This window comes from Prunus avium, chromosome 1, assembly GCF_965620075.1.
Source record: "Prunus avium chromosome 1, drPruAviu1.hap1.1, whole genome shotgun sequence".
Classification (NCBI taxonomy): Eukaryota; Viridiplantae; Streptophyta; class Magnoliopsida; order Rosales; family Rosaceae; genus Prunus; species Prunus avium.
Window position 1 is genome coordinate 59,975,738 of NC_142284.1, and position 24,306 is coordinate 60,000,043.

Here is a 24,306-nt window from a genome sequence, read left to right on the forward strand (position 1 = left end):
ACTTTGCCCCCCGAGAAAAAATAATTAACTAATTCTGGTAGTGTTGGCACAATTAGAAAAGAGATTATAATCAAGTACACACCAGGATTAAAATAAGGCCAAAAATCATTTTTGGTTCCTATAGTTCGACACTTCAACCACTTTTGACCTTATAGTTTTAATTTCGTCAACTTCTCCATTATAGTTTCATAATTGTAGCAATTTGAAGAACAATCCTAATTTGATTTCTGTCAAATTATTTCTAACTTCTGTTATCTCTTCATATGGGTATTTTGGTCCAAACTTGCATCCCCTCTCCAATCAGCCAACACTCACCAACAGCCCCCACCCAACCCCAGCTAGCCACCATACCCTGTAACTAACCGCCACCACAGCCTCCCAAGGCCGCCCCAACCCAAAGATGTCATGGACTCAGAGATCTGTATTTAACAATTTGTGCAAAAATGTTATTAAAAAAAACCCTCCGATGGTTCTCGCCTTCTCGAGGCAGCAACATCTTACTTTGCTCTTTTTCACATTTCAGTGACACTGGACTTATTAGCGCTTCGTATTTCTGGCGCTTTCGTGCGTTGTGCAAAATACATCTTTATGGCATGATAACTGGCATCCCTTTGGTCCTTGTCTTCGTGTTGCTCTGAGGAGACTATATCTAGCCTAATTCAAATACGGATGTGGTTCGCTGGGTACTTGCGTCAAATGGTCTTTTTTCTGCTGCTTTTGCTTGGGATTTTCTCCGGGTTCATTACCTAATGGTATCTTGGAAGTCCTTGCTTTGGTTTAAGGAGAACATGCCTAAAATGAGTTTTATTTTGTGGATGGCCATTAAGGGGAACTTATCAACCCTTCAAAAATTTGCAGCTTGGTCCCCCTAGTCCATTGATCATCTTTTCTTTGAGTGTTCCTACTCTGAAGCTATTTGGAGTTAGTTTATGTGTCAGTGTAGTGTGGTGGTCATTCCTCAATCTCGGCATCTGTTAATTCCTTGGTCCTCATCTTCTTGGAGTGGCAAATCGACAAGATCCATTGTCAAGCGACTCTATCTTGCTCCCTATGTCTACTACATTTGGAAGGAAAAAATTTGTATGATTTTCAGAAACTCTTCTTGCCCTCTGCTGTAACACTCAAGTTTGTTTTGAATTCTGTTAGGAGTAGGCTTCGCTCTATAGGATTTGACCTCTCATGCCAACGCCTTCCTTGTTGAGGAATGGAATTTTCCCTTTAGCCAGTTGCTATAAGGGTATGTGTTTTTCGTTAGCTTGGGGTGTCTTTTGGGATGGACTGTCCGGTTTGTGTGTTCTTGGTTGGTCTTTTGACCTCGTTTGTTCTTTAATCTTTGCCCTCTTTTTGGAAGCCTAACTAATGGGAAGGTTAAAATTGAAAGAAAAAAAAAAGTCTTCAGTTAAATTTTGGATCTCTTCGGATATACAACTGCAGATTTGTATTTTAACACGTCAGTGTCACTTGTAAGTTGTATACAATTTACACATAACCATAAAAGTTACATAATAAAAATCCCAGAATCACTATGAGCACTAGCAGTAAATCATTCAAATGAGACAGAGAGGCCAAAATTTCACTTGCCTCTTGCATTTCTCCCACCTTTTCTGCTAACAGCTTCACAGAGTCTGCATGGTAATGTGTCAAGGCTCAATGCACGGGTTTTTACATAATTCGCCATTACGCCGCATCTTCTCCATCCATGGTACTCGGCATAGGCAACTGGGTCATTGGCAAGGGCTTTCACATAAGAAGCCAATTCCTCCAAGTTGCTAAATTTAGTGCCGTCGATTATTGAATGAGGAGGGACGAAGTCCCAGACATTAGGGGCACCAAAATAGATCGGAACTGCACCAGAATCTAGAGCATAAAATAGCTTCTCCGTCACATAACTCTCTGTCATTGTGTTTTCGATAGCTAAAACAAACTTATAGTGAGACATAGCACAATGTAAATGGTCCCACCATTTCTGACTGACACCAGCATCACTGGCACACTCAGGGTAGAACGAAAGGGCCATGTCCAAGCCACCAACATTGTTCAAGCACTTTCCAAACGAATGGTGAGGTAGTAAGCTGAGAAGCTTATAGGCAAGCTTATTTCTTTGAGGCAGACAACGCGATGATGACCAATAAACAAGTGTATCCTTCAAACAGAACCCCAGATACTGTCATATAACTAATGTTGCGAAAAAAGATAAACAGAAATGAGTGAAGTTATGAAAATAACCTAGAAAGAACAGAGTCAAACACTTACATTGTGTTTATATGAAGACACGTGATAATTCCGACCATTGTGAAAGAGTGCACCAGCATAGGTGGACTGCACATCATCTTTGGCATGATAACTAATAAATAGATCCTCAAAGCCAGATTTCTTCCTGCCAGCCTCAAGATCCATGTACACACGAAGTGGATCTCCAGTGTTTCTCTAACAAAACGCAAAAACAAAAGAGCAATGAAGTAGACCTAGAAAATAAGACACCTGGACTATGTACATAGATAATTTTCAGATAACAAATATACATGAGAACCTATCACAATTCAAAATATATTTTTCTTTGAATGTTACCTTAATATTATCATATATATAGTTCTATATCACAGGTCTTCACAGTAATTGTACACACACACAGAGACAAAAGTCTCATACTCTCCTTCAATCATTTTGTTTTTTGGGATACGAAATACAGAGTATTTCATAAACATCCAAGTTCTTATTTAAATTGCTGGTGGAAACTATGCCCTTAAAACAAGAAACAACACCGAATAAAGTCACTACCATTTTAGTGTTTAGGGTTGAAAGTCGCTATCATTTGAAATGCCCACAAAAATGTCCAGCTCTACGCCTCAAATAATCCCAGCCCCAAACTACCACTTACTGTTCAAAGGCTTTGTCATTCAACTCTACAAAATAAACCAAGAGGTTGCCATCACAAAACAATTTCATAACACAGCTTTCTTCCCTCCTCAGACACACATGAAAATAAAACAAGCTTTCCTCAACAGTTTCAACGATATGATCAAAGCACATTAACTATTAATGACCCAAATATCTTTCAATCAAATATTATAGATAACGTATAGGGAAATGTTTGGGATAGAAATATTTCAATTGTTCAGGCTTGCATAAATGGGTAGGACTGTGATGGATGGTTGAAATTGGTCATTTGAGCAAATGTCCATAGCAGGACACATACAAGTATATAGTGACTTGAAATATTGAAGAATTGATGATAAGAAAAAGAAACAAGGCAATCCTTTAGTTTCATAAAATATTACTCATCTACTCTAACCCAAACATGCTTAACTAAGAACTCCTTATTTGCTGCAGTATCCCTTTTTTCACATGGATAAGGTTTGGCCTGCAATCCCCTATTAGAGTTGCAGAGAGGTTCAGCGACACAAGAAACAAGAGAGAAGATTCTCCAGTGCCACAAACAAGCCCTCTGTTTGACCTGTCCCTAAGGTACATTCTCATCGTTCCTAGCCTTCTATTGTATGCAGAATACCTAGTCTTCAGCAGCAAAGAGGAGAAACCGACTTTTCCTAGTACATTAAACAAGGAGAACAGTGGTAAAAGGTTTACGGACTCAAAGACCCTTCATGTGCTAAAAGTTAAGAAGCTGCTGTTATCTTTATTGTACAGTCACAAGTGATTGGAGATTGTCATTAAGAACTGTTGCCACAAGCACTTGAAGGATTTTACATAATGTATCTGCAAGTATATAAAAGGAGGACTAAGTTTAACACAACCTAGTAGTCAAAGAGGACAGCTCCATTACCTATCTTGTGAAGTTAAGTTGATTAACTCCTTAGTTAATAACCAATACTATCATGAGGATCCCCTTCAAATAGATTTTGAATTTGGAAGTCCTAGAAATTGTTACAACAGATGGCTAAAGCACATCCACCCACACTAAGTTCAACAACCATGGCTCACCCACACACTGTCGTCCATACAGCCTCATCACTTCATTTTCCTTGCTTTGCCACCAGGAATTAACAAACAACTTCCTAACTTGAGGATATGTTAAGAAAAGTGCAGCTAATGTTGAGCAGATATTGATTATTAGTACAAAGGGAATTTTTATTTTCTTTTGCAAGGAGATATCATTACAAATGGGAATAAAAACAGACATCTACTGATAGTTTGTCCAGGGAAATCAATAAAAACTAAGGTGTAGTCCATACAATGATCAAAAGAGGTATGTACATGTAAGATTCCAGTATATTAAAACCATGGGCTTATTGCAACTTTTCTCTTAAATGGAGATTATGATAACTATGATGCCAATTATAAATAACAATCATAGCCATTAACTCTCTCTTGTTTGTGGGAAAACCAGTAGTACCTTACCAGAGGTACCACCCATATCTTAAGCCCTTGGTGCCAGAATCACCTCCACCCCACCACAAACACCCCTATCAATACATGTCAACACCACTACCATCATTTTCTTATTTCCACTTAAATTTCTCTCAAATTCTGAATTCCACTTTCTCTCTTGTACTTTCTATGAACTAATAAGGTAAACATAATACACAAGTCACATATTCTTCCCCTTATTTCCTCTTTTCACTTTTTGGGTTGTTACAATTAAGACTTATTGAAACCCTAGGGTCTCGACCACCTTAGCTAAGTTAGTTAGCTGAAATGTGGACACATATTTTTCATATATGTTAACAAGAAAGATCAATTCAAAGTCATTTGCATGCTAAGTAGCAAATATAACTCAAATCTGGAGTAGCATACAATTCAAAACTCAAAAAATATGTAAAGAGAAATACTATGAGTCTGCCAAGGTGAGGTAAGGCGTGAGCTTCCCTTGAAATTATGAGTTTGATGCATCATTTTTTCTTGTTAGTTGTTTCAGTGAGATAAGGAAACAATTTTATCAAGAAAGGTGAGCCTCAATTTATGCAATCCTTATTTTTTCAACTTAATATATGCCAAAAGAACTGTGGGGAGTTAACTAACAAGTTAGATGTATCATTGTAGGAACTGAACGCAAAATGCGCCTGTAATTGGGGACAGAGTTGGCAGCAACAGTAAAAGGGGGCAAAAGCTAGTTCCAAAGCTCAAGCAGGTATTTGGGATGCCTCTTAACATTGGATTATTTGTATGCAATTATTCTTTTCTGCGAGATTAGGGAAGTAGTAACGTAAAGGCATGGATTACAAGCACCTGAATACACATATAGCTATTGATTTGCTTTGACTCTAACCCTTGGCACTTCCCTCCCATAACCCCGACACAGAAAAAAGGGACTCTGGTGCTTGCTCTTTGATTGCTGGTTTGTTCATTAAGAGTTGCCTCCATAATGTTTGATAATATGCCTCAAAGAGGCAACTTCCTTAAGGGGAAAATTTTCTCATGATCTGAAGGAAAACTAGCTAACCATGATGAATTAGAAATAAATAAATAAACAAATGTAATCAAATAGGAGACACACAGATCTGTGTATTTGCAACTTGTGGAAAAACCCTTAAAGCTGAAATCTTCAACAACAAAAATGACAGTAGGAGCCTAAAAAAAAGGGAGGTACCTGAAGCGGAGGCGTAGTAGTCTCAAACAATAAGGCATCAGGCTTGTCAGCAAGAACGGAAGATTTAGTCCACAAACAGCTCAACCCACACGGGCACGAATACAAATTATCCAAATTATCAGGAATCCAAGTCCACCCTTTGACCATGACGCTGATATGCTCAACCTTGGGGTCCCTACACTCAGATTCAATGCCAAGTTGAACTTGTTGCAGAGAAGAAGAAGAACCATTTTGATTTTGGCTTTGAAGTAACGCCTCATGATGCTTGCCTCTGAAATGGGCACAACCCACTTGAGAGTCCCATTTCTTGAAGGCACTGATCAAATTGGTAAATGGGTCAGGCGTGGACTTGGTTAGAGATAGAGAGAGATTGGGATCTTTCATGGGCTGGATTGAGGTTGATATAGAAGGGAATTCGAGGAAGCTACAGAGGAAAAGGATCAAGAATGCGCCACCCATCATGAACGCGATGCTCAAGGAGTTGAAGGGCTTCAATTGCATAATTTCTCTCTCCCTCTCTGTCTCTGTCCACTGTGAAGAGAGGGAGAAGAGTCAAGCAATCCGATGCATGGGGGAAGGTGGGAAGGGGCGCAGGCGTGTTGGACCAGCAGGAGCAGAGTCTGTTTTTTAAGCTCTTTTATTTTTAGCCTATACATACGCATTCACATTCACATTCACGTGGCAAAAACATGACATCTCCATAAATTTTATTTTAAAATAAGGGAATCTTACTTAGTAAAATAACAGGTTGTCTATACTTATTTCATGGGTTAGATAAAATATAACTTGTTCCAAAAAAACAAAAACAAAAACAAAAATAAAACAAAAAAACAAAAAAAACAAAGGCTCGGCAACCCAACCAACTCAAGCCGTTTGCCGGAAACTGCTCACCCTGAATTATGAGCATCAATGTCGAACTGTACAACAATTTCACCAACTAAGTCGGTCCATCAATAAATCAACTCGATTCAGTCGATTTCTCAATAAGGTCAAGTTCGAGTAGGGATGACAATTTTCCCCACGGGTTAGAGCCTTCGCAAGAATTCGACCTTAATGTGTGCATAAAGTTTTAATTAAATCCAAAATATTTAAAATGTTCCTTGCCTTTCCTTCTTCAAATTGATGAATGTGGGGGATGAATTTCTCTAATTATTGGAAAGACCTTTGTGCTTAAAACTAAGAGACGAAAGACCAAATCAGCCCTTGAGCACACTAGTGTGTTGTGAGCCAAAGAGTCTCTTATGCCAAAGTATAATGAGAGCTTTGAGAAAAGCGGGATTTCTTTTCCTGTTACAGGCAACGTGTTGAACGTTGATTGGGCGTGTTAAGACATGTTGGCTTGCACGTCAAGTCAACTAGTCATTTGACTAGGGAATGTAGGGATATTTATTTGAATTGGATGAGTGTAATCTCCTTCTTTACCGATGCCGTAATAAATAAGGAGGTTTTGAGGATTTTGGCTAATTTACGGGAGGCCTGCTGCCTAAAAAAATAGTCATGGTTGGCATAAGAAGTGACATTTGCCAACTAATTAATGCATGCCAATATGCATATGACTTTCTCCCGCCCTTGGACATGGAGAGAAACTCTCATGTAATGATAATAGCACTTTTTGCTATCTCTGACTAATAACGTAACGACATATAGGATAATTTTTTCATGTGTTATTGTGTTATTGGCCAGGATAACAAAACAATACTATCCCCGTTACATGTAAGTTTTTTATTGGCCATGGGCAATTTGATCCTTATGGACTTCCTCTTTTCCACGTGGCCTTCTATCATTGGTGTGTAAATATTTGCTGGTACAATGACCAATCTTCCAAGAATGTACATTTCTTTAACGACATATCCTTCTATTATGTTTATTTTTATTTTATTTAGGGTGTTGATTTTTCTACTCCCTTTTTGTTCACTTACTCCTTTTTATTTTTTCAAATACTTTTAGCTATAACATACAAAAGAGGGAAAGTGGACAAAAGAGATGTAGGAAAATTAGCTCCCTTTATTTATTACTTTTCAATTTTCATAGGGAGAAACACCTTGAATGTGCTTCTCCATATTTCTCCATACTTCTTTAAAAAACATTTCTGCTTATAAGCGCTTCTAACAAAAGCACTCTTATTATAAAAGATATTGAAATTTTCATTATAAAAAAAAAATTCAAAGTGCTTTTCCCTCATGAAGAAACACATGGCAGGTGATTCTTCATAAAGCACTTCTATGATCTAAAAACACTTTTAAACTTTTCTGCCAAACATTGTCATAAGCTCTTTTAACCCTTCTAGAAGCACTCTCAAACGAGTCAAGTGATTATATAGAGATGCGATTCTCCATAAAAGTGATCATTGGCTTATCTGAAATCACTCACATTGGAACCCTTATAACAAATTATACCAAATGACCTTACTACTATAACTATTGGATGGACATGTGGTAACCAAGAAGTTAACCGCGCTAACATTTTACAGAGTCATAGTGCACATTCCTCAGATGTTATTCTTTCAATTTCCAATGGATACTAGCAGCAACAACAAATGAACAACTTTGTTATCTCCGCCATTGAAAGTCGAAACAAACCGCTTGACGTTTTGCACAATCTCACAACCTGAAGAGTACCTGCCTCGTTACTGTCGTCCTCCGACCTTTTTAAATGCCCGTAGTTGATAATTGCACAAACAAACACAGGCATTGCCCCTAACCTTACTTCGCTTCTCTTTTTGTTTCCACCAACAACACAGAAATGTCGACCGCAGCTTCCTCCACCACTCTGTTTTCTCCTGCTCCCAGTTCGCAGCCACCGATCTTTCATAAGCCAACGACTGCTTTATCTCTCTCACGGGTCTCTCTTGGCCTTGGGCTTCCTAGATCTCTGCCCCTATCAACAACTCATCTGAAAACTAGAAGAAATTCAAGTCGTTTCACTACCTGTTGCTCCACAGATGCTGCAAAAGCTCCCGACAAGGAGACCCCTATTGAATTGAGTATGAATTCTTCTTTGATTTGATGGGTTTCAGTTGTTCTTCTCTCTTTCTGGTTCAGTTGTTCATTCACAATATAACTTGCATTTCTGCAGGATATGAAGCATTTCCTACTGTCATGGATATCAATCAGATTCGTGAAATTTTGCCTCACCGGTGAGTTACCTTATCTGCAGCATTTAGTGTCAAATTTGGTTTTCTTGTGTTGTTTAGATCAGTCAGGGAAAAAGAAAAAAACAAGCAAACATGCAGGCAAACCCACCTTGCAGATTTTTCTTGAACTTGATAATAGAATTTTATAATCTTGTGTTTACTGTTTTCAGTGGAGTCAAAGCCATTGTTTTTATCTTTTTTCTGCCCTATGTTTAAGTTGATTATTTATGTTTTCTGTAGATCTCGAAATAATAAGGAAGCATTGTGAGATACATTATTCAATAAGTTTTTTTTAAATTAATTAATTTTATTTTTAAACTTCATTTAATTTTCTTGAAGAAACCCAATTTATATTTGAATTTTAATGTGCAGTTTTGTTTTTTCTTGTGGTTTAGGTTTCCATTTCTCTTAGTGGATAGAGTGATTGAATACAATCCTGGAGTTTCTGCTGTTGCAATCAAGAATGTAACAATAAATGATAATTTCTTTCCTGGGCATTTTCCTGAGAGGCCAATCATGCCTGGTGTTCTCATGGTTGAGGTAATAACCATTTTCCCTTACCATACTAAAAGATGTCCCCTGTTGCTTACATCCATTATTCTCTAAAGCTACAAATTAGAAGGTGCTACATTCCTTAATTACAAAATATGAAACTTATTTTCATGGTACCAGTTAATTTCTTGCTGCATTTAACCCTGGAATATTTTTTTGCTGATGATGCTACCTTTGCAGCAATTCCTAACCTATCATGTCTTTTCTATACTTGTAATCTGTAATATCAGGTTTAAATTTGACTTTTATTGAACAAAAATGTTAAGTTGGTTACAAGTTATGCTAGATTAATTATTTCGGACTAGAATCAGTTTATTTAGCAAAATGTACCTTTTAGCTTATATTAACTTGTTCGAACCGACTGGACCTGAAGTTTGAAGCTCTGATTCAGTTACGTGCATAATCTATATCCAAGGTCCTAGAAGTTTTAAGCTCAAAATGGCAACTGAGGCAGAGGTGGGAATCATATCAGTTGTGTTGTCCGCAACTTTAGCTTCTTTCTTCTTTAAAGTTTTGGCCTTTCTCTGGGGTGGATTAGAAGGGGTTGAAATGCTTCTCATAAGGATGTGGGATTAAATTTTTTAATTTCAGGTCTAATTAACGGCCTTGATGTTGATTGGAGTTGTTGATGAATTTGGACTTGAATTGATGTTTGGACTGGCCTTATGAATAGGCCATGACGTCTCTTACAGACTTGATTTCCTTTCCTTTCTTTCCCTCTTCTACTTCTTCCTGTTGGTTTTTCCATGGGTGTCTTGATAAGTATTTAGCTGGAGAATGGGAGTCAGGTTATAAGCTAGAAAGTTTCCATGGGTGTCCTATCAATGAGGAGAGGGCAGCTTGGTCAGAACAGTCTTTTGAAGGGTGAGATTTGGAGTGTAATTTTTGAGTGTGGTAGTGACAACTCCCCTGGACCGAGCAGTTTCTCTTTGACGGTTTCTAAAGGTTGATAAAGGATGTGGTTAAGAAAGATCTCTGGACGGTTTTCCATTTGTCTTCGCAATGGAATTTTCAATTTCTTGTACTATTCTGACACCATCTGCAAAACGTCAGTTTTGATTTGAATAGAAAATTATCATTTTATAGACTTCTTACTTAGTAGGTAGAATGGTAGAACCAACTTGATTTTTCTTTGCAGTTAAGCAGGTAGCATATATCTATGATCAGACATTTTTTTACAAATTAAAAAAAAAAGACAATTTTGTTTGGAAAATGATTGGATCATAATTGTATCCAGGTTTTTCGTTTTTGGGACAGTGAATTCTGTAAAATGTAAGATTGTGTGGGGTTGCTGGATGGCGCTCATGATTATAAGTGAAGTGTCATTTGTAGTGAAAACTTTTCAGAATGATGAATATCATTCTTGATTCTTCTGTATTGGGAGTGGACTGTATGACTCATGCTAAAAAAAGCTTTTTATTTTTTTATTTTTAGGTTTGGACAAACCGGGTTATGAACTCTCCAAGAGAAATATATTGTACCAAGTCAGGTTTTAAAGGTTTCTAAGTTTAAGTTTCTAATAGTGCAAGTCGTTATAGAAACTTCCCTCATTAGCACCTTAGCCTCTGCTTGTTTAAGACAAGACAAGAAAATTATTCATATTGTGTGAGGATCAAACTTCAGAAGGCCATTGGACAAAGTCATGTTAAAGACATTATAATTCATTATGTAATGGAAGCCTTACTCCCATTCATATCATGCATTTGATTCTTAAGAAAAGTTGTAAGCCCAGTTATAACTGCTTTAGGAAATACTTTTGCTAGAATTACATCCTGTGTTCTTAACAAGATAATGGATATTGCTGAAGATGACCAAATTTCCCTTTAACAATTGCCTAATTCTGTTGGGATTAGTAATGACATATGTCTGTGCTTGTTGGATCTAGGCAATGGCACAGGTCGGTGGCTTGGTTATGTTGCAACCGGAAGTGGGAGGCTCTCGTGACACTTTCTTTTTTGCTGGTATTGACAAAGTGCGATTTCGGAAACCAGTGATTGCTGGCGACACATTAGTGATGAGAATGACACTAGTCAAGCTGCAGAAACGCTTTGGAATAGCAAAGATGGAAGGCAAGGCCTATGTGGGAGGTGAAGTGGTGTGTGAGGGAGAGTTTTTGATGGCTACTGGTACTGGTAGTGACTGATCTCGAATGTTTTTGTTATTTCATCACTAAAATCGGTTGATCTTTGTGTTTTTGTTCTTTTCCTTTTCTCTTTTTCCTTTTTAATCCTCTCGGCAGTTTACGCCTTGTGGCAGTTTGATTAGATTTACGTGTTTTAGGTGAGTTAATCAGAAAAGGATTTCTATGCTTAGTTTTTGTAATGATTTGGAAGACAAGGTATGAAGTTGTCTGAATATGGAATATTATCTCTCCTAAATTAGACTGAGAAAATGCATATTGTGCTGGTTTCCTTACCTATTGTTTAAGAGGGAGGGAGGCCTTTCTGCCAGGTAAGAGATGCCGATTTTAGGTGATACTCATCAAATTAAATTAAATTATATCTACATAAAATACCAAATGATTTACAAGCCAAGAGCTCCAAGGGGTGTCTTCCCCTGTCCAGCCTCAAAATAGAAAATTAGCATAGCCACCATAGCAAGCCTTGCATGCTTAATCTCGGCCAATTTCAGTCTCTCCAACTTTTCGCTGTCTGGAATGTAGACTCCGTTCTGGATGGAGCCGGCGAAGCCCAAGGGGTCGAAGAACTTGCCCCCAGGGTAGCCTTGCTCTCCGGTGGCGTTGGCAAAGTTCTCCGAAGTCTTGGACCACGGTGTGGCCCACTCAATGGACTGGGACTCAGGGTTGTAGAAGTCCACCCATCTTTTGCTTTCCACCCAACCCATGAGCAAGAGCTGAGTGCCAAGCAGTGAGCCAAAGGAGAAGGGTGCTATAGCGCTGGGGTCGGCCCCGGCTTGGAACCATGGGACACCACTCCAGGCCTGGCCTACAAAGATGCCAACCACGGCTGCCATTGCCCACCTTCCGTGGATGAGCTCAGCCTCTCTGTACCACTTTAGGAACCCTGGGTCCTTGCCTAGTCCTAGCGGGTCGAAACCGTAGTCACCTGGAAGCCTGCATGCATACAATATCATATATTATACTCTCTTTTTCTCTTCTTTTTTTGACAAATCGATATTCTAAACTACGAAAATGTATGTATATAGTAACATGGTTGATGGTTGATGGTTGAAATGAAACTCACGAGCCATCGAGCCACTCAGGATCGATGAAGTTGTTGCTGGCTTTAACGGCTGGGATCCAAGACTTCTTAGGTGCAGCAGCAGCAACCACAATGAACCTCTTAGGGGCAGCAGGGCCTCCTCCAACTCTGGTGGTTCCAAAACCAGCAGACAACAAGGCCTGGCTTCTCTTGCCTCCGCACAAGAAGGGTGAGTTCAACCCATTAAGCACTGCACCAGTTGTTGCTGCCATTTCCCTCTGTTTCTCTCTCTAGATCTCTCACTCTCTCTCTCTATCTCTTGCACTCTATCTATCTACAATTTTTAGAACAATTTTAGAGCAGAGAGTTGGTATAGGCTGAGAAGACTTTTGTGTGGTTTTTATGAGAAGTGAGTTGGAGGGGGCAGATCTAATGATATCTGAGGATGTGTCTTGGATAGATTTCGGACCAATGGGAAACTACTACCACCAGACCTCCATCCGCATCCTTGTATTGCATCCAACCACGTGGACCATTACTTTGTCTTTGTCCTTCCCCCTCCACAGGCCACGCCTCCAAAATATCAATGATAAAGGTTCTTGCAAAATCATACAATTATATCATCTTTGTTTTCTTTCAATACATGAACAGGATGATTTATCTGGGAAAGGATTTATCTTCTTTTTTTTCCTTACAAATTGTTAGCCAATTCTGATTTTTTTTCCCTTTTTTAAAATTTCTTTGCTTTTCCCATTCACTTTTAATTATTTTAATTAATTTTTTTAACTACAAATGTGTATACCTAAAGAAGTATTTTAGTCGTGTGTTTGGATGAAGATAATAAACTTAGAATTTGGACGAAGATTAAAAAAAAAAAGTTTAAATTGATATACGTCATAAACAAAGAATTTATAAATTTTATGTGAAAAAAATAGGGGTGACAAAAATTTAACTATCATCATAGAAGTGAAAAGTTTTCAAGAAAATAAATTATTTAAAAATTAAAAATTCAAGGCAAGTCTATATGGAGGTTACATTAATTATTTAGATGAAATTTAAAGTTGGAATTTTATCAAAAATATGTGGATTCGATTTGGGAACATGTCTAAGCTAATTTCAACAAAAACTCAATACGTATGCATCTGATTCGTCAAATTACCTAAATCTAAGTGACAGCAATACCTCATGGAGCTCCTCAGGTCTTCTTTATCTAGGTTGAACATGTGATGTATGGATGAACAAGTTCATATCAAAATCAATTTCGGCAGGTCTACTTGCCGCTCCAGTTCAACAAAGGCACTTGCCGTGCTGCTCAAGCCTAGGGACACATGTTAGCCTCTTAAATGACGCCAACAGTCCCACATCGAAATAATTATACAAAGCATTTTTCATTTTACCTACCTAACACTCATACTAACTTAAGTATCGGAAAATCATCAGCTGGTACTACATTGGTGTTTAAGACTTCACATTTGCTCTCTTCTCTTGTGGATGAACTCTCCACCAGTCATAGGATGCCCCGACCAAAGGCAAGCTAACTTCTAAGTTGGTTGCATTTTTTAACATCAACAGTTGTCATCCTAGCGGTCATGTTCCGCATAAAACAATTTTTTTAAATTATGAAAAGTAAATTAAATGCAACCTATGATATTATGAAATAAAACAGTCAAATATGATTTTACGGGAAAATACGTTGATGCCAAGTCGTCTTCATTCCTTTGACAAGATGAAAGTCATATCCTATAAATCTAAGATCTAAGGCTGAGCATTTGGAATTTGAATTACAAAAATGATTTGTGCAAAGGAAAGCCTTTAAAAGTTGGTACAACCTTTACACAATCTCTTTATCACTTCTAGGCTCCTGTGTTATTACCATCTAAATTTTTAACAATTTTAGACGTGAATGCTAAATTTTAACACTTTACAAAATTCAGGTGGTTAATAATAAAAATTAAAAGTTTAAGTATTAATGACGCACAAGTCTAAAAGTTCAGATAATATTTATGAACTTCTTTTTTTAGTAAAATACAAGTAATAGTGGGAGAGAAAAATCAAATTTCAAATACAAAGATAAATGCTCTTAACTACACCAACTAGCCATTGCAAATTTAATTAACTATTACACTAGGTAATTGCAAATTAAATTAACTATTATACGGGAGAATATTCTTGAAGAAATGATGTGTCATTGTCTGGCACTAGGCCCTTAAACATCCGTGCCACGTGCGCCGGGAGAATGACCGTTTTCCACCGCCTCCTTTTCTTGACACTCAATCTTAAGTCATAGTGGCACTGGAGTGATAACAGAATCAATATTCTGATAAAATTAAAAACAAAAAAACAAAATCAATACCAAAAAACAATCCAGAAGGTTACCTTGCCCTTGCCATTATAAATAAATAAATCTAAATGCTTAAATAAATCAGAAAATGGCTGATCCTTTTCTATGCCTGGTCAGAAGTCGGTGTTTGAGCTTCTCTGCCTTCTCTCCAGCCCCCACTCCATCTCCAAAGCCCTTCTTCCATGAAAAACTTGGTAGAATTCACACTCCAATTGCAGGATTTCCTAAGCCCAGGCCTACGCTTCTTCCGCATTCATCCTCGCAATTACATCTGATTTCCACAAGCGGTATGTATGCTGCCAATTTTCTCAGGAAACAAACAACAGAGTATTAACAAATACATATTTATTTATTTATTTTCTTATTGGGTTGTAATTCTTGTGACAGAGTGGTTTGATGGAAGCGTCCTCTTCTGCTTTGGGGACGAGAGCGAGAAAGCTGTTGCTGTTCCCACTGAAACGGAAATTGGCAAAGAGGATTGTGAGTGTCAGGTTGTTACTGAAACTAATAATACTAATAGTCTTCATGTGCAAAATTCAGAATTGAGCAAAGAATTTTTGGGGAGCAATGTGCATGAATCCGAAATTGAACCCGAAATTCGTCCTTTTCCGGCAAGTGCCGGTGCCGCCAAGGAGAACGCTGTCGTTCATACAGATCCTAATGCGGTTTCAGCCACCAGTACCAACAACAATGTGACTGGTGGTGAGGAAACAGGGCATGCCGCCACAACCACCGCAGCAGATGAAACTAAAGAAGGCTCAAAAGTGGTTAGTCACTCTTCTTGACTGTCTGCTGCCTCATTTTTTAGAAATTTTGAATTGGCAGTTATTTCGCTATGGGTACCTTTATTTCTTGCGTAATCAGTGTAAATCAAATGGGCTTTGCCAAGGCTTCATGCTATCAAAGTCAAAATATAGACTACACGCATATATCTATATATGTCTAAGTTGCAGGGATGCTTGATTGGGTATTAGATGGATGTTTTATGTGAGTATTTTGACATTGCCAAGAGATTGGGTAATTGGTTGATAGATGCTATATATGTGCAAGAGCAAGGATTCATATTTCTGTAGCAACAAAATATGAACCCTTGCTCTTGCATTTTCCGTTTCTAATGGGCTTGCTAAATTTTTTTTAGCTTTTGATACTTCTAACAGTTTCTGTTATATGTTTGAGCTGTGCCCCTTTAGCGTCTTTAAATAAATCTTACAACTTATCATAAAAGGTGACTTTTGTATTTTACTCTGTTGTTATTTCTCTTTGTTTTCCCACTCTTCTGTGAGCGTGTTTCATTTGGTGCTGGTCTCAAGAAAACACCTCGCCTTGCAAGTTTTATGGCTAAAGTAAAAAAGCTGTGGCATCAAAGTGTGCATCATTTGGAAACAATTCATTTAACTTACTGGGTAAGAATCTGGAGACAGAAGTTAAAGTGATTAAGGCTAATTAAATTTTATAGAAAAGTTCTCTGGGGCCACTGCCCAAATACACATTAAGTCTATAATTTAAAGATACAGAGAAACAATAGAGTCTGGAAAAGAATTTAATGATATGGGATAGAGGCTAGTAATCGACATGAATAATAAACGTGTACTTAGTTCCTTTTTGTTTTGTTTTGATACATCTAGTGTGGTTTGGGATCGAATATGGTGTAAGAGATGGAATGTCACAAATGGTGGAATATTGTACCTGAGCTTAGATTCTTATATTTTGCTTATTAATATTCTCATTGGTACCAGTGGATCAATTAAAGAGGTTAAGGTGGAAGTTCCTGTTCAGTTGGATGATAGATTTAGCTATAGCCTGATGAACTGGAATGCTATTCCTCCCTGTTGTAGGATGTAAATATGAGGGTCGATGCATTAGCAGTTAAGCCCTTTCAGAGATTTGTAACAAGAATGTTATTTCAAGATTGGCAATGGAGGTCAAGCTTGGGAAGGGAAGGAAGGGCAGCTTTGACCATTTGACTGCAGTTTTTATGAGGAAGAAGAATTTGTGCACATAAACAGGCTATTTTACTGCATCCTATGGGGGAGTTCTTATGGGATTGGTTTTTGTTAAACTTAACACATTAACAACAATAAGAAGAAGAAGAAGAAAAATGGTGGGCATTTTTGTAAGTTTTATTTCTTATAAGAAAAATGGTGGTCTTATATTTACTCTTAGTATTAGTGGTGGACATATGATAACTTAACAGTGGGGGGACCTGTTATGTTTTCTAAGACCCAAAAAGATTTTTTGATTAAGATACCAAAAGCCTTGAGTTTGCGCATTCATGCACACATGTAAGAACTGCAGAGCACACACGTTCTATAAATTTTCTTAATTTATAGCCTGACCTTCAGCTGAAGTAGGCATATAGTTGCTACTTTCCGTTTGACATGTGACATAGATTTTTCATATTAAGGAACTCAAATGCTTTTGTTTTGTGTTGTACATAGTTAGCTGAGAATGCCCCTTCCACAAATTCGGAAGACAAATTCACAGAGGGAAAAGCACATAGAAGAGATGTTTCAGGAGTATCAACTACTAGGGTAGTGGAATTGCACACATTTGAAGGCACTCCTGATGGGTATGCTAGTTTTTCTCCCGCTTGCACTTCTAATATGAATAATCTTCATCTTGTTATTTTGTTTTTGAAGTTCTGTTTCCTTTAAGAAGTTGATTCTGTTTTATTGGAAAATGAAAGGCAGATAGAAATCACTAGAGGAGTTAAATATGGAGCTGCTGTCTGTATACTGTAGGTGTACCCGCACTTCTTAAGTGTCCCCAAAGGATATTTCCCAAGGATATCATGAGTTTATCTATAGTACCAAGTCGGTTCTTGGTAATGGTGAAAGGATTACTTTTTGGGAAGAGCCTTGTTTAATGCTTTGTTTTCCTGGACTTTACTGTTTGTCTAATTTTGATAGGTTTCACCAAACAGTATAGTACAGCTGGCACTTGCTGTCTTAAGCCTTAAAACTTTCTTTTTCCTAAATCTTTTCTTGTTACCAGAATTTCTTTAATCATAAGCAACACCCACCTTCTGCTATCCTCCGTCATCACATCTCACATCTCTATTCTGTCTCTATTATTTTTATCAAAATAAAAGAAGCGTTATGAAATGGGTCCTAAAATCTCTGCATAGAAATTACTGAGATAGGTTTATCTGGTTGTCCATTCCTTACAATAGTTCTTTCCAATACACAGGGAGGACAGATCTGCAGCGGTTCTTCAACTATCTTCTAGTGCTGTTGTATTACCTCATCTCCCAAAGGTATCTTCTGAATTTTTAAATGTAATGTTTTTATATATGTATACACACACACACACACACACACACATAAGCCTTGAGTTTGCGTAGTCATGTACACACGCAAGAGCTCTGCATGCACACAAGTTTTACATGTTTTCTTAATTTATGGCCTGATCATGAGTTCAAGTTGGCAGCTCACTCAGTAGGCGTATAGTTGGTTTTTTCAGTTTGACGTGTGACACAGTTCTGTCATATTAAGGACTCAAAAGCTTTCGTTTGTTTTGTACATAGTTAGCTGAGAATCCCCCTTCCAGAAATGTAGAAGATGAATTCACAGAGGGTAAATCACAAAGAGGAGATGTTTCAGGAGTATCAAGTCCTAGGAAAGTGGAAGTACATACGGTTCAAGGAACTTCTGATGGGTATGCTAGTTCTCCTCGTTACATCTCTAATAAAAATAGTCTTCACATATTTATTCTGTTTTTGATGTCTGTTTCTTTGAAAACATTTATTCTGTTTTATTGGAAAGTGAAGGGACGATAGAAATCACTAGCAGATATTAAACAAACAAAAAAACATGGTGCTGCTGTCTGTACGCTATTTGTGTACCTGCACTTCTTAGTGTGCCTAAGGGATATTTCCCAAGGATATTATGAGTTGATCTATCATACCAAGTCAGTTCTTGGTAATGGTATTAAATTTTGGGAAGAACCTGCAATGATAAGTCTTTTTATGATTTGTTTTCATAGACTTTATTGTGTGTCTAATGCTGAGGGTTTTCTCCAATAAAGCGCAAGAGGAGAGCTGACACACACTTTCTTAAACACATGGAAGATAATGATTGTATTTCTGGTCAAATTCTGAACTCGGATGGGTTGAGTTGTTTTCAGAGGGGGCGAAGTGATGCAATAGCTATGGCTTGGTAAGAAAAGAATTATCCTATTTGGAATCTCAGACTATTCACGTTGACCCAAATCTTACAATAAGGCTTAAAACTTTCTTGTTACTAAATCTTACATGTAATGTAAGTGCTACATCTTTTCTTGTTCCCAGAATTTCTTTTAGCTAAACTCCACCATAATCGTAAGCAACTCCTACCTGGCGCTGTCCTCCATGTTTACATCTTATATCTCTATTTTTTCTTCAAAGAACAAAAAGCAAAAAAAGAAAGGATTGTTCCTAAACGGATCCTAAGATCTTGTCCATTTGCAACAGGGAGGACATATCTGCAGCGGTTCTTCAACTATTTTCTAGTGCTGCCTTATTACCGCATCCCTCAAAGGTATCTTCTTGACTTTTAGATGTAATGTCTTTATTGGACATACTTTTTATAACTTTTGGGCAATTTAGAATGGTACGTAATGATGACAACTTAGAGTTGTATTCAATATGTTCTCCTTTTACAAAAACTAAACTTTCAGTTAATATAATTCCTTGTCCTATTAAAGTTCTTTTGTTGCCCGATATGAAGGAAAAACATAGCAACTATTAAGCTAAAATTCGTAGTGGAAATACAAACATTTATCCTGTTGAACTTCCAAATATCATTTTATGGTTATGGACCATGGTGTATTCATGCATAGAATGGTAAGTAATGCTGACAAATGAGTTGGTGTTGTATTCAATATGTTCTGTTTTTACAAAATTTCAGTGTTTCACAGAGTGGTCAAAAGAAAAACAATGTTTCACAGTTATTAAAGCAACAATCAACCCCACCTATGGACCACATGCATCCTTAAAGAAAAGAATCTACGTTGTCAACTTTGTCAAATGACCACTCATTCTCTCATACTAGTGCCACTTCCCCCTTTTGATATATATATATATATATGGTAGTTTCTTTCAGCGTCAAGAAACTCTAATACATGGCACAAGTTGAGAATGCAGGACTTTTACCCTTTGACCCATTTTGACTAAGGTGAGTGGTAACTCTTGGTCAACCACTTTAACCATCCCCATAGAGTTAATTTTAGTCTTATTATTAACTTCTTCGAATCTAGTTTTCGTCCAATGGCATAATCTAATTAATCATTGACATCATGAGGACGGATAACACTAACTTGCTGTGCATATAAAATATGCATATTCATGTCTTATGTGAGATTTGGAGTGGACATTATAATTAATATGGCATCTACAAATGCATTTAATTGTCCGTAGGTAGACACACACTTCCAAAGACAGGTGCACAGACACAATGAAGTTCGATGGTTGGTTGGCTTGAAGTAAATTTTGTCTACACACAAACATACACATGCACACATGCAATACTTACTTGACCCTTGGCTTGAATTTAGTACAAGTGTAAGTAATTCAAGAATTAATAAATGCCAGGCATTGACAGGTGGGGAGGATGCTTACTTTGTTGCTTGCCAAAACTGGCTAGGTGTGGCTGATGGAGTTGGTCAGTGGTCACTAGAAGGTATCATGGCGGAATTTTTAATTTGTTATTTCATAATAAGTCAAAGTCTGTTCTTCTTTTTTTATTTATTTATAATTTTGTTCCCTTGTATTTACTCATAAAGAAGAGGTCTATTTTCTTGCAGATTAGCAATGTACTAAAATTTGAATGATTAAGTCTATTTTGCTCTTGCTCGAATCAGGGGTTAATCCTGGACTATGTGCTCATGAACTCATGGAGACTTGTGAAAGGTTCGTATCTGATTGCAAAGGTATACCATTGACTGAACCGGAAGAAGTCCTTATTAGAGCTGCTGCAAAAACAAAAGCACCTGGACTATCTACTGTTTTGGTCGCTTATTTTGATGGTCAGGTATGGACCTTTCCTGAAAATTATTATTTCCGGGTCTACTATAAAGAAAGTACCCAAAAGAGGAACTAAAGTGGAGAATCACGCAAATCCTAAATGGATGTGCTAAATTTCAGTAATGGGAAATAGTTTTCCAATACTTTAAGAATGTGCTGTTTTACTTTTATACATGCCCAGGGCTACAAAGGTTACAGATTTTTATTTTGTGTTATGTATTAAAAATGTCACGCACTTTTCCTTTAGGTATGTATTTTTTATTTTATTTTACACCAAGTTATTCTATCATTCCTAAAATATTTCCAAATGTATATGAAAGATTTCAGTTTGTGGGCATGCCTGTATTTCTCTTGATAAGAAATTGTTTTCTTTTCATTGCATTTTTGGGTGGTTTTTTTCTCAACCATGGTTTGGTTCTTGAGTACTTCCTGTAAGATGTAATGCTTGAAACACTTTATTTTAGAGGCTGCATATTATGCTTTAACATTTTTATTTTGCAGGCTCTCCATGTGGCCAACATTGGCAACTCGGGATTTATTGTAATTAGAAATGGTGCTGTCTTTAAAAGATCATCACCAATGGTTCACGAGTTCAATTTTCCAGTACAGATTGAAAGAGGTGATGATCCCTCAAAACTTATAGAGGTACGTTGTATTAAAATCATTACATGCCCAACCAACTTTCCAAAATGTTAGCTTCTGCTCAATCGCAAGAACTAATTTTGAACTTTTTACCTCCTTTGTCCTGAAAAGATGGTGAGAAAAATTTATAGTTTACCGACTCTTCTTGCAACTTGCGTGTCTTACATCTTGAGAGAGATCATGCTAACAAAATAATCTGTTCTCAGAGATACCGAATAGATTTGGATGATGGAGATGTGATTGTCACTGCAACAGATGGCCTCTTTGACAACTTGTATGAGCAAGAGATCATCTCAATTGTATCGAAGTCTATGCAAACCACATTGAAACTTGAGGTGCAAATAGTCTCAACTGCTTCTTATCTATTATTTCATAAGCTTCTTTGAAAATGTAAATGAAAGAAAAGAACTACCATGCATTTTCTTAAAGCCTTAAAGGGGCCATAGATATTGTAGAAAGGGCATTTGGGGAAACCATATGGCTTGATAGTGGTGATGCCAGTACTTTTGTTTTAATGGCTTTCATACTTAATACTTCTGATTTTGTCAGAAAGATACGATTGCAATGCACTCCTTGTCTACCAAACAATCCGGGCAAGTCAAACAGAGTACTCTTTAAAATGAAAACAAGTATAATCTATGTAATCGCAAAAATTATAGAATAGACGATAACAACTCCAGCTTGAGCTATAAAAACCATGCATGCTAGCAGAATAGGTATCCTTATTGTAGCGGTTTTTGTGTGCATTTTATGTTGGTTGTTTACGTTATGCATCTCATTCAGGATATAACAAAGTTCTTGGCAACTAGTGCACAAGAAGTGGGGCAATCTACATCTAGAAGGAGCCCATTTGCAGATGCAGCCGAGGCATCTGGGTATGTGGGATATAGTGGAGGCAAGCTTGATGATGTGACCGTTATCCTGTCATATGTACAAAAGAAATCCAGTACCTTACAGTAAGTATACAATGTATATATTTTTTGTATCATTTGGTTCAATTGAGGAGGAGTATGAGAAGGGAAAGATAAAAAGAAATTCCAGTTACTTGTAATTTGGTTGAGTGTGAAGACCTACCCTGTCAATTGCTAATGATGTCAGCAAAGTCTTCCTCTTGTAGCTGCTCCTTTTAGAACCTGTCTAGTTAGGCCTTAGATTCAAATTTTATTTGGCAGCTGTATTATGTTGAAGGCACCAAGGAACTTGCCCAAGTAAGCCATTATTAAATGAGCTATGATGTTTACATAACTGTAGCTATGAATCTATGATGATGTGTTCTCTTCTATCGGACTGCCAGGCTAAGATTATGCCAGTAGGTAGCTAATATGGAAGCTTTTGAATTTCTTTTTGAAATGAAAATCTAATGCAGAATATGATTGTGGCTTGTTTGCATATAAAGTGGAGTTGGAATGTATTTTCATGCATTTGATTATTGAAATTACACAAATCTCAACCTTCTACGTATTGAGGAATGCCCACATAGGTCCTATACAGTACTGAATTGCAAGTTTTCGGTTTCTTAATTGTAGATGATAGGCTTTATGCTTGTGTGCTCATGAAGAAGGGCCTCATTTCAGTCTGTCTTTGTTTAGGCATCATGAACTGGTAAATCTTCTGCAACCTGGACTAACTAAAAGTAAATGTGCCGGGTCATTTTTATGGATAATTGGCTCAAGAGTGCTTTTTGGCCTTTAGTTAGTAAGTGGTTGGATATTGTCGAGACATTGGGCCCGCCTCCTCCTCGGACATTAGAATAGTTTATAACATCGTCATTATCAAGAGCGATGACAATAAAGCTTATGAGAGGAGTTTCGACCGGAACGGTCTGAGATTTGGTTTAGCGAGAAGAGCGGATAGTATTATTTATGTCTAGTTTGATACTAATGCATGGAAAGAAAGGGAATGAATTGGGTGGAAAACCTCATCCATTTTACCTTAATTTTCAGCCCAAACACTCAGACGTTACTATGTGCAGACTGCAAAGTCAATGGATGATGAAAGAAAAGCAGTTAAAAAGAAAGAAATCTCACCTCCTTTGGTCAAGTAGTTTCAGCCAAGGTCGTTTGAAGAGTGCATTGAAAGAAGACCATAAACTTACACGAGGAATCTGAAAGCGCTTTGAAAAGAAACTTGACTAGGTTGACCCAAGTAAACATGGCCTATGAATTGAAAAATAATTATTTTTAAATTTTCTTTTACACAATCAATATTATAAGAGGGGGAAATTGAATTTAGGACCTTAGATGCATGGTAAATATAGATTGAATGTCGGAATTAGATTAAATTTTCGGCTTCAAGGCCTTATGTCCTTGTTCGAAAGCCCATCTCATATTACATGGTTTTACTTCCATATTGTAAAAATTAATATGGTTGCAATGGCATGATTGACCTCCGTGTTATAAAAATTATTGAAACTTATTATAGGATGTGATTATTCATGCAATGCAGTCGTTCTATCTACCCAGTACCATACATAGGCTTGGTTTGGGGTTGCTGCGCTTAAAAAATAAGCAGCTTTGAAAAAAAGTTTTGGAGGTTTAAGTGTTTGGTAAAACCAATCCAAGCTGCTTATTTTATAATCTGCTGCCATTCAAAGCCAAAAAGTAGAAGCAGCTCAGACTCTGCTTCTGAAAACTGCTGCGCGGAGAAGCATGCGGAGGGTTTAATGAAACTTTCAAATTGCCCATATTGCCCTTATTTGTTTCAAACAATTACATGTTATATCCTCATCATCCCGAGTTCGAGCCTCCCAAGTGTCGTTTCTCTTGGATTTTCTGGATTGCTCGATTCATCCTCTCTCTGCAACCTGCTCCCTTTCCTCAATCCGTCAAAGCTACCATCTCAACCCAAAACCCCACCAACCCACCTCCCTATTTTACAGACCCAGAACTTCTTCCCCTCCAACCCAAAAAACCCCAACCTTAGCTCCGCACT

General features: G+C 37.4%; 4 protein-coding genes across 4 annotated transcripts; 2 read left to right on the plus strand and 2 right to left on the minus strand.

Annotated features, from left to right (window-relative positions):
- Nucleotides 1-1,374: 1,374 nt before the first annotated feature.
- FUT13 (fucosyltransferase 13) lies at nucleotides 1,375-6,177 on the minus strand. The gene is made up of 3 exons (XM_021970506.2): nucleotides 5,546-6,177; nucleotides 2,254-2,427; nucleotides 1,375-2,143 (listed from the first exon to the last, which is right to left on the minus strand). The coding sequence occupies exons 1-3, from the start codon at nucleotides 6,044-6,046 to the stop codon at nucleotides 1,574-1,576; spliced, it is 1,245 nt and encodes a 414-aa protein (XP_021826198.2). The 5' UTR covers nucleotides 6,047-6,177; the 3' UTR covers nucleotides 1,375-1,573.
- Nucleotides 6,178-8,035: 1,858 nt separating this feature from the next.
- Nucleotides 8,036-11,622, plus strand: LOC110767044 (uncharacterized). The gene is made up of 4 exons (XM_021970465.2): nucleotides 8,036-8,528; nucleotides 8,621-8,681; nucleotides 9,074-9,218; nucleotides 11,116-11,622. Exons 1-4 carry the CDS (start codon nucleotides 8,288-8,290, stop codon nucleotides 11,371-11,373), a joined length of 705 nt encoding a protein of 234 aa, XP_021826157.1. The 5' UTR covers nucleotides 8,036-8,287; the 3' UTR covers nucleotides 11,374-11,622.
- A 94-nt stretch (nucleotides 11,623-11,716) lies between these two features.
- Nucleotides 11,717-12,798, minus strand: LHCB6 (light harvesting complex photosystem II subunit 6). The gene is made up of 2 exons (XM_021970464.2): nucleotides 12,434-12,798; nucleotides 11,717-12,303 (listed from the first exon to the last, which is right to left on the minus strand). Exons 1-2 carry the CDS (start codon nucleotides 12,661-12,663, stop codon nucleotides 11,754-11,756), a joined length of 780 nt encoding a protein of 259 aa, XP_021826156.1. The 5' UTR covers nucleotides 12,664-12,798; the 3' UTR covers nucleotides 11,717-11,753.
- A 1,896-nt stretch (nucleotides 12,799-14,694) lies between these two features.
- LOC110767079 (uncharacterized) lies at nucleotides 14,695-22,655 on the plus strand. The gene is made up of 11 exons (XM_021970512.2): nucleotides 14,695-15,019; nucleotides 15,120-15,499; nucleotides 17,171-17,301; nucleotides 17,922-17,988; nucleotides 18,259-18,389; nucleotides 19,183-19,249; nucleotides 20,302-20,389; nucleotides 20,571-20,740; nucleotides 21,235-21,378; nucleotides 21,582-21,710; nucleotides 22,159-22,655. Exons 1-11 carry the CDS (start codon nucleotides 14,821-14,823, stop codon nucleotides 22,333-22,335), a joined length of 1,683 nt encoding a protein of 560 aa, XP_021826204.2. The 5' UTR covers nucleotides 14,695-14,820; the 3' UTR covers nucleotides 22,336-22,655.
- The last annotated feature ends 1,651 nt before the right edge of the window (nucleotides 22,656-24,306 follow it).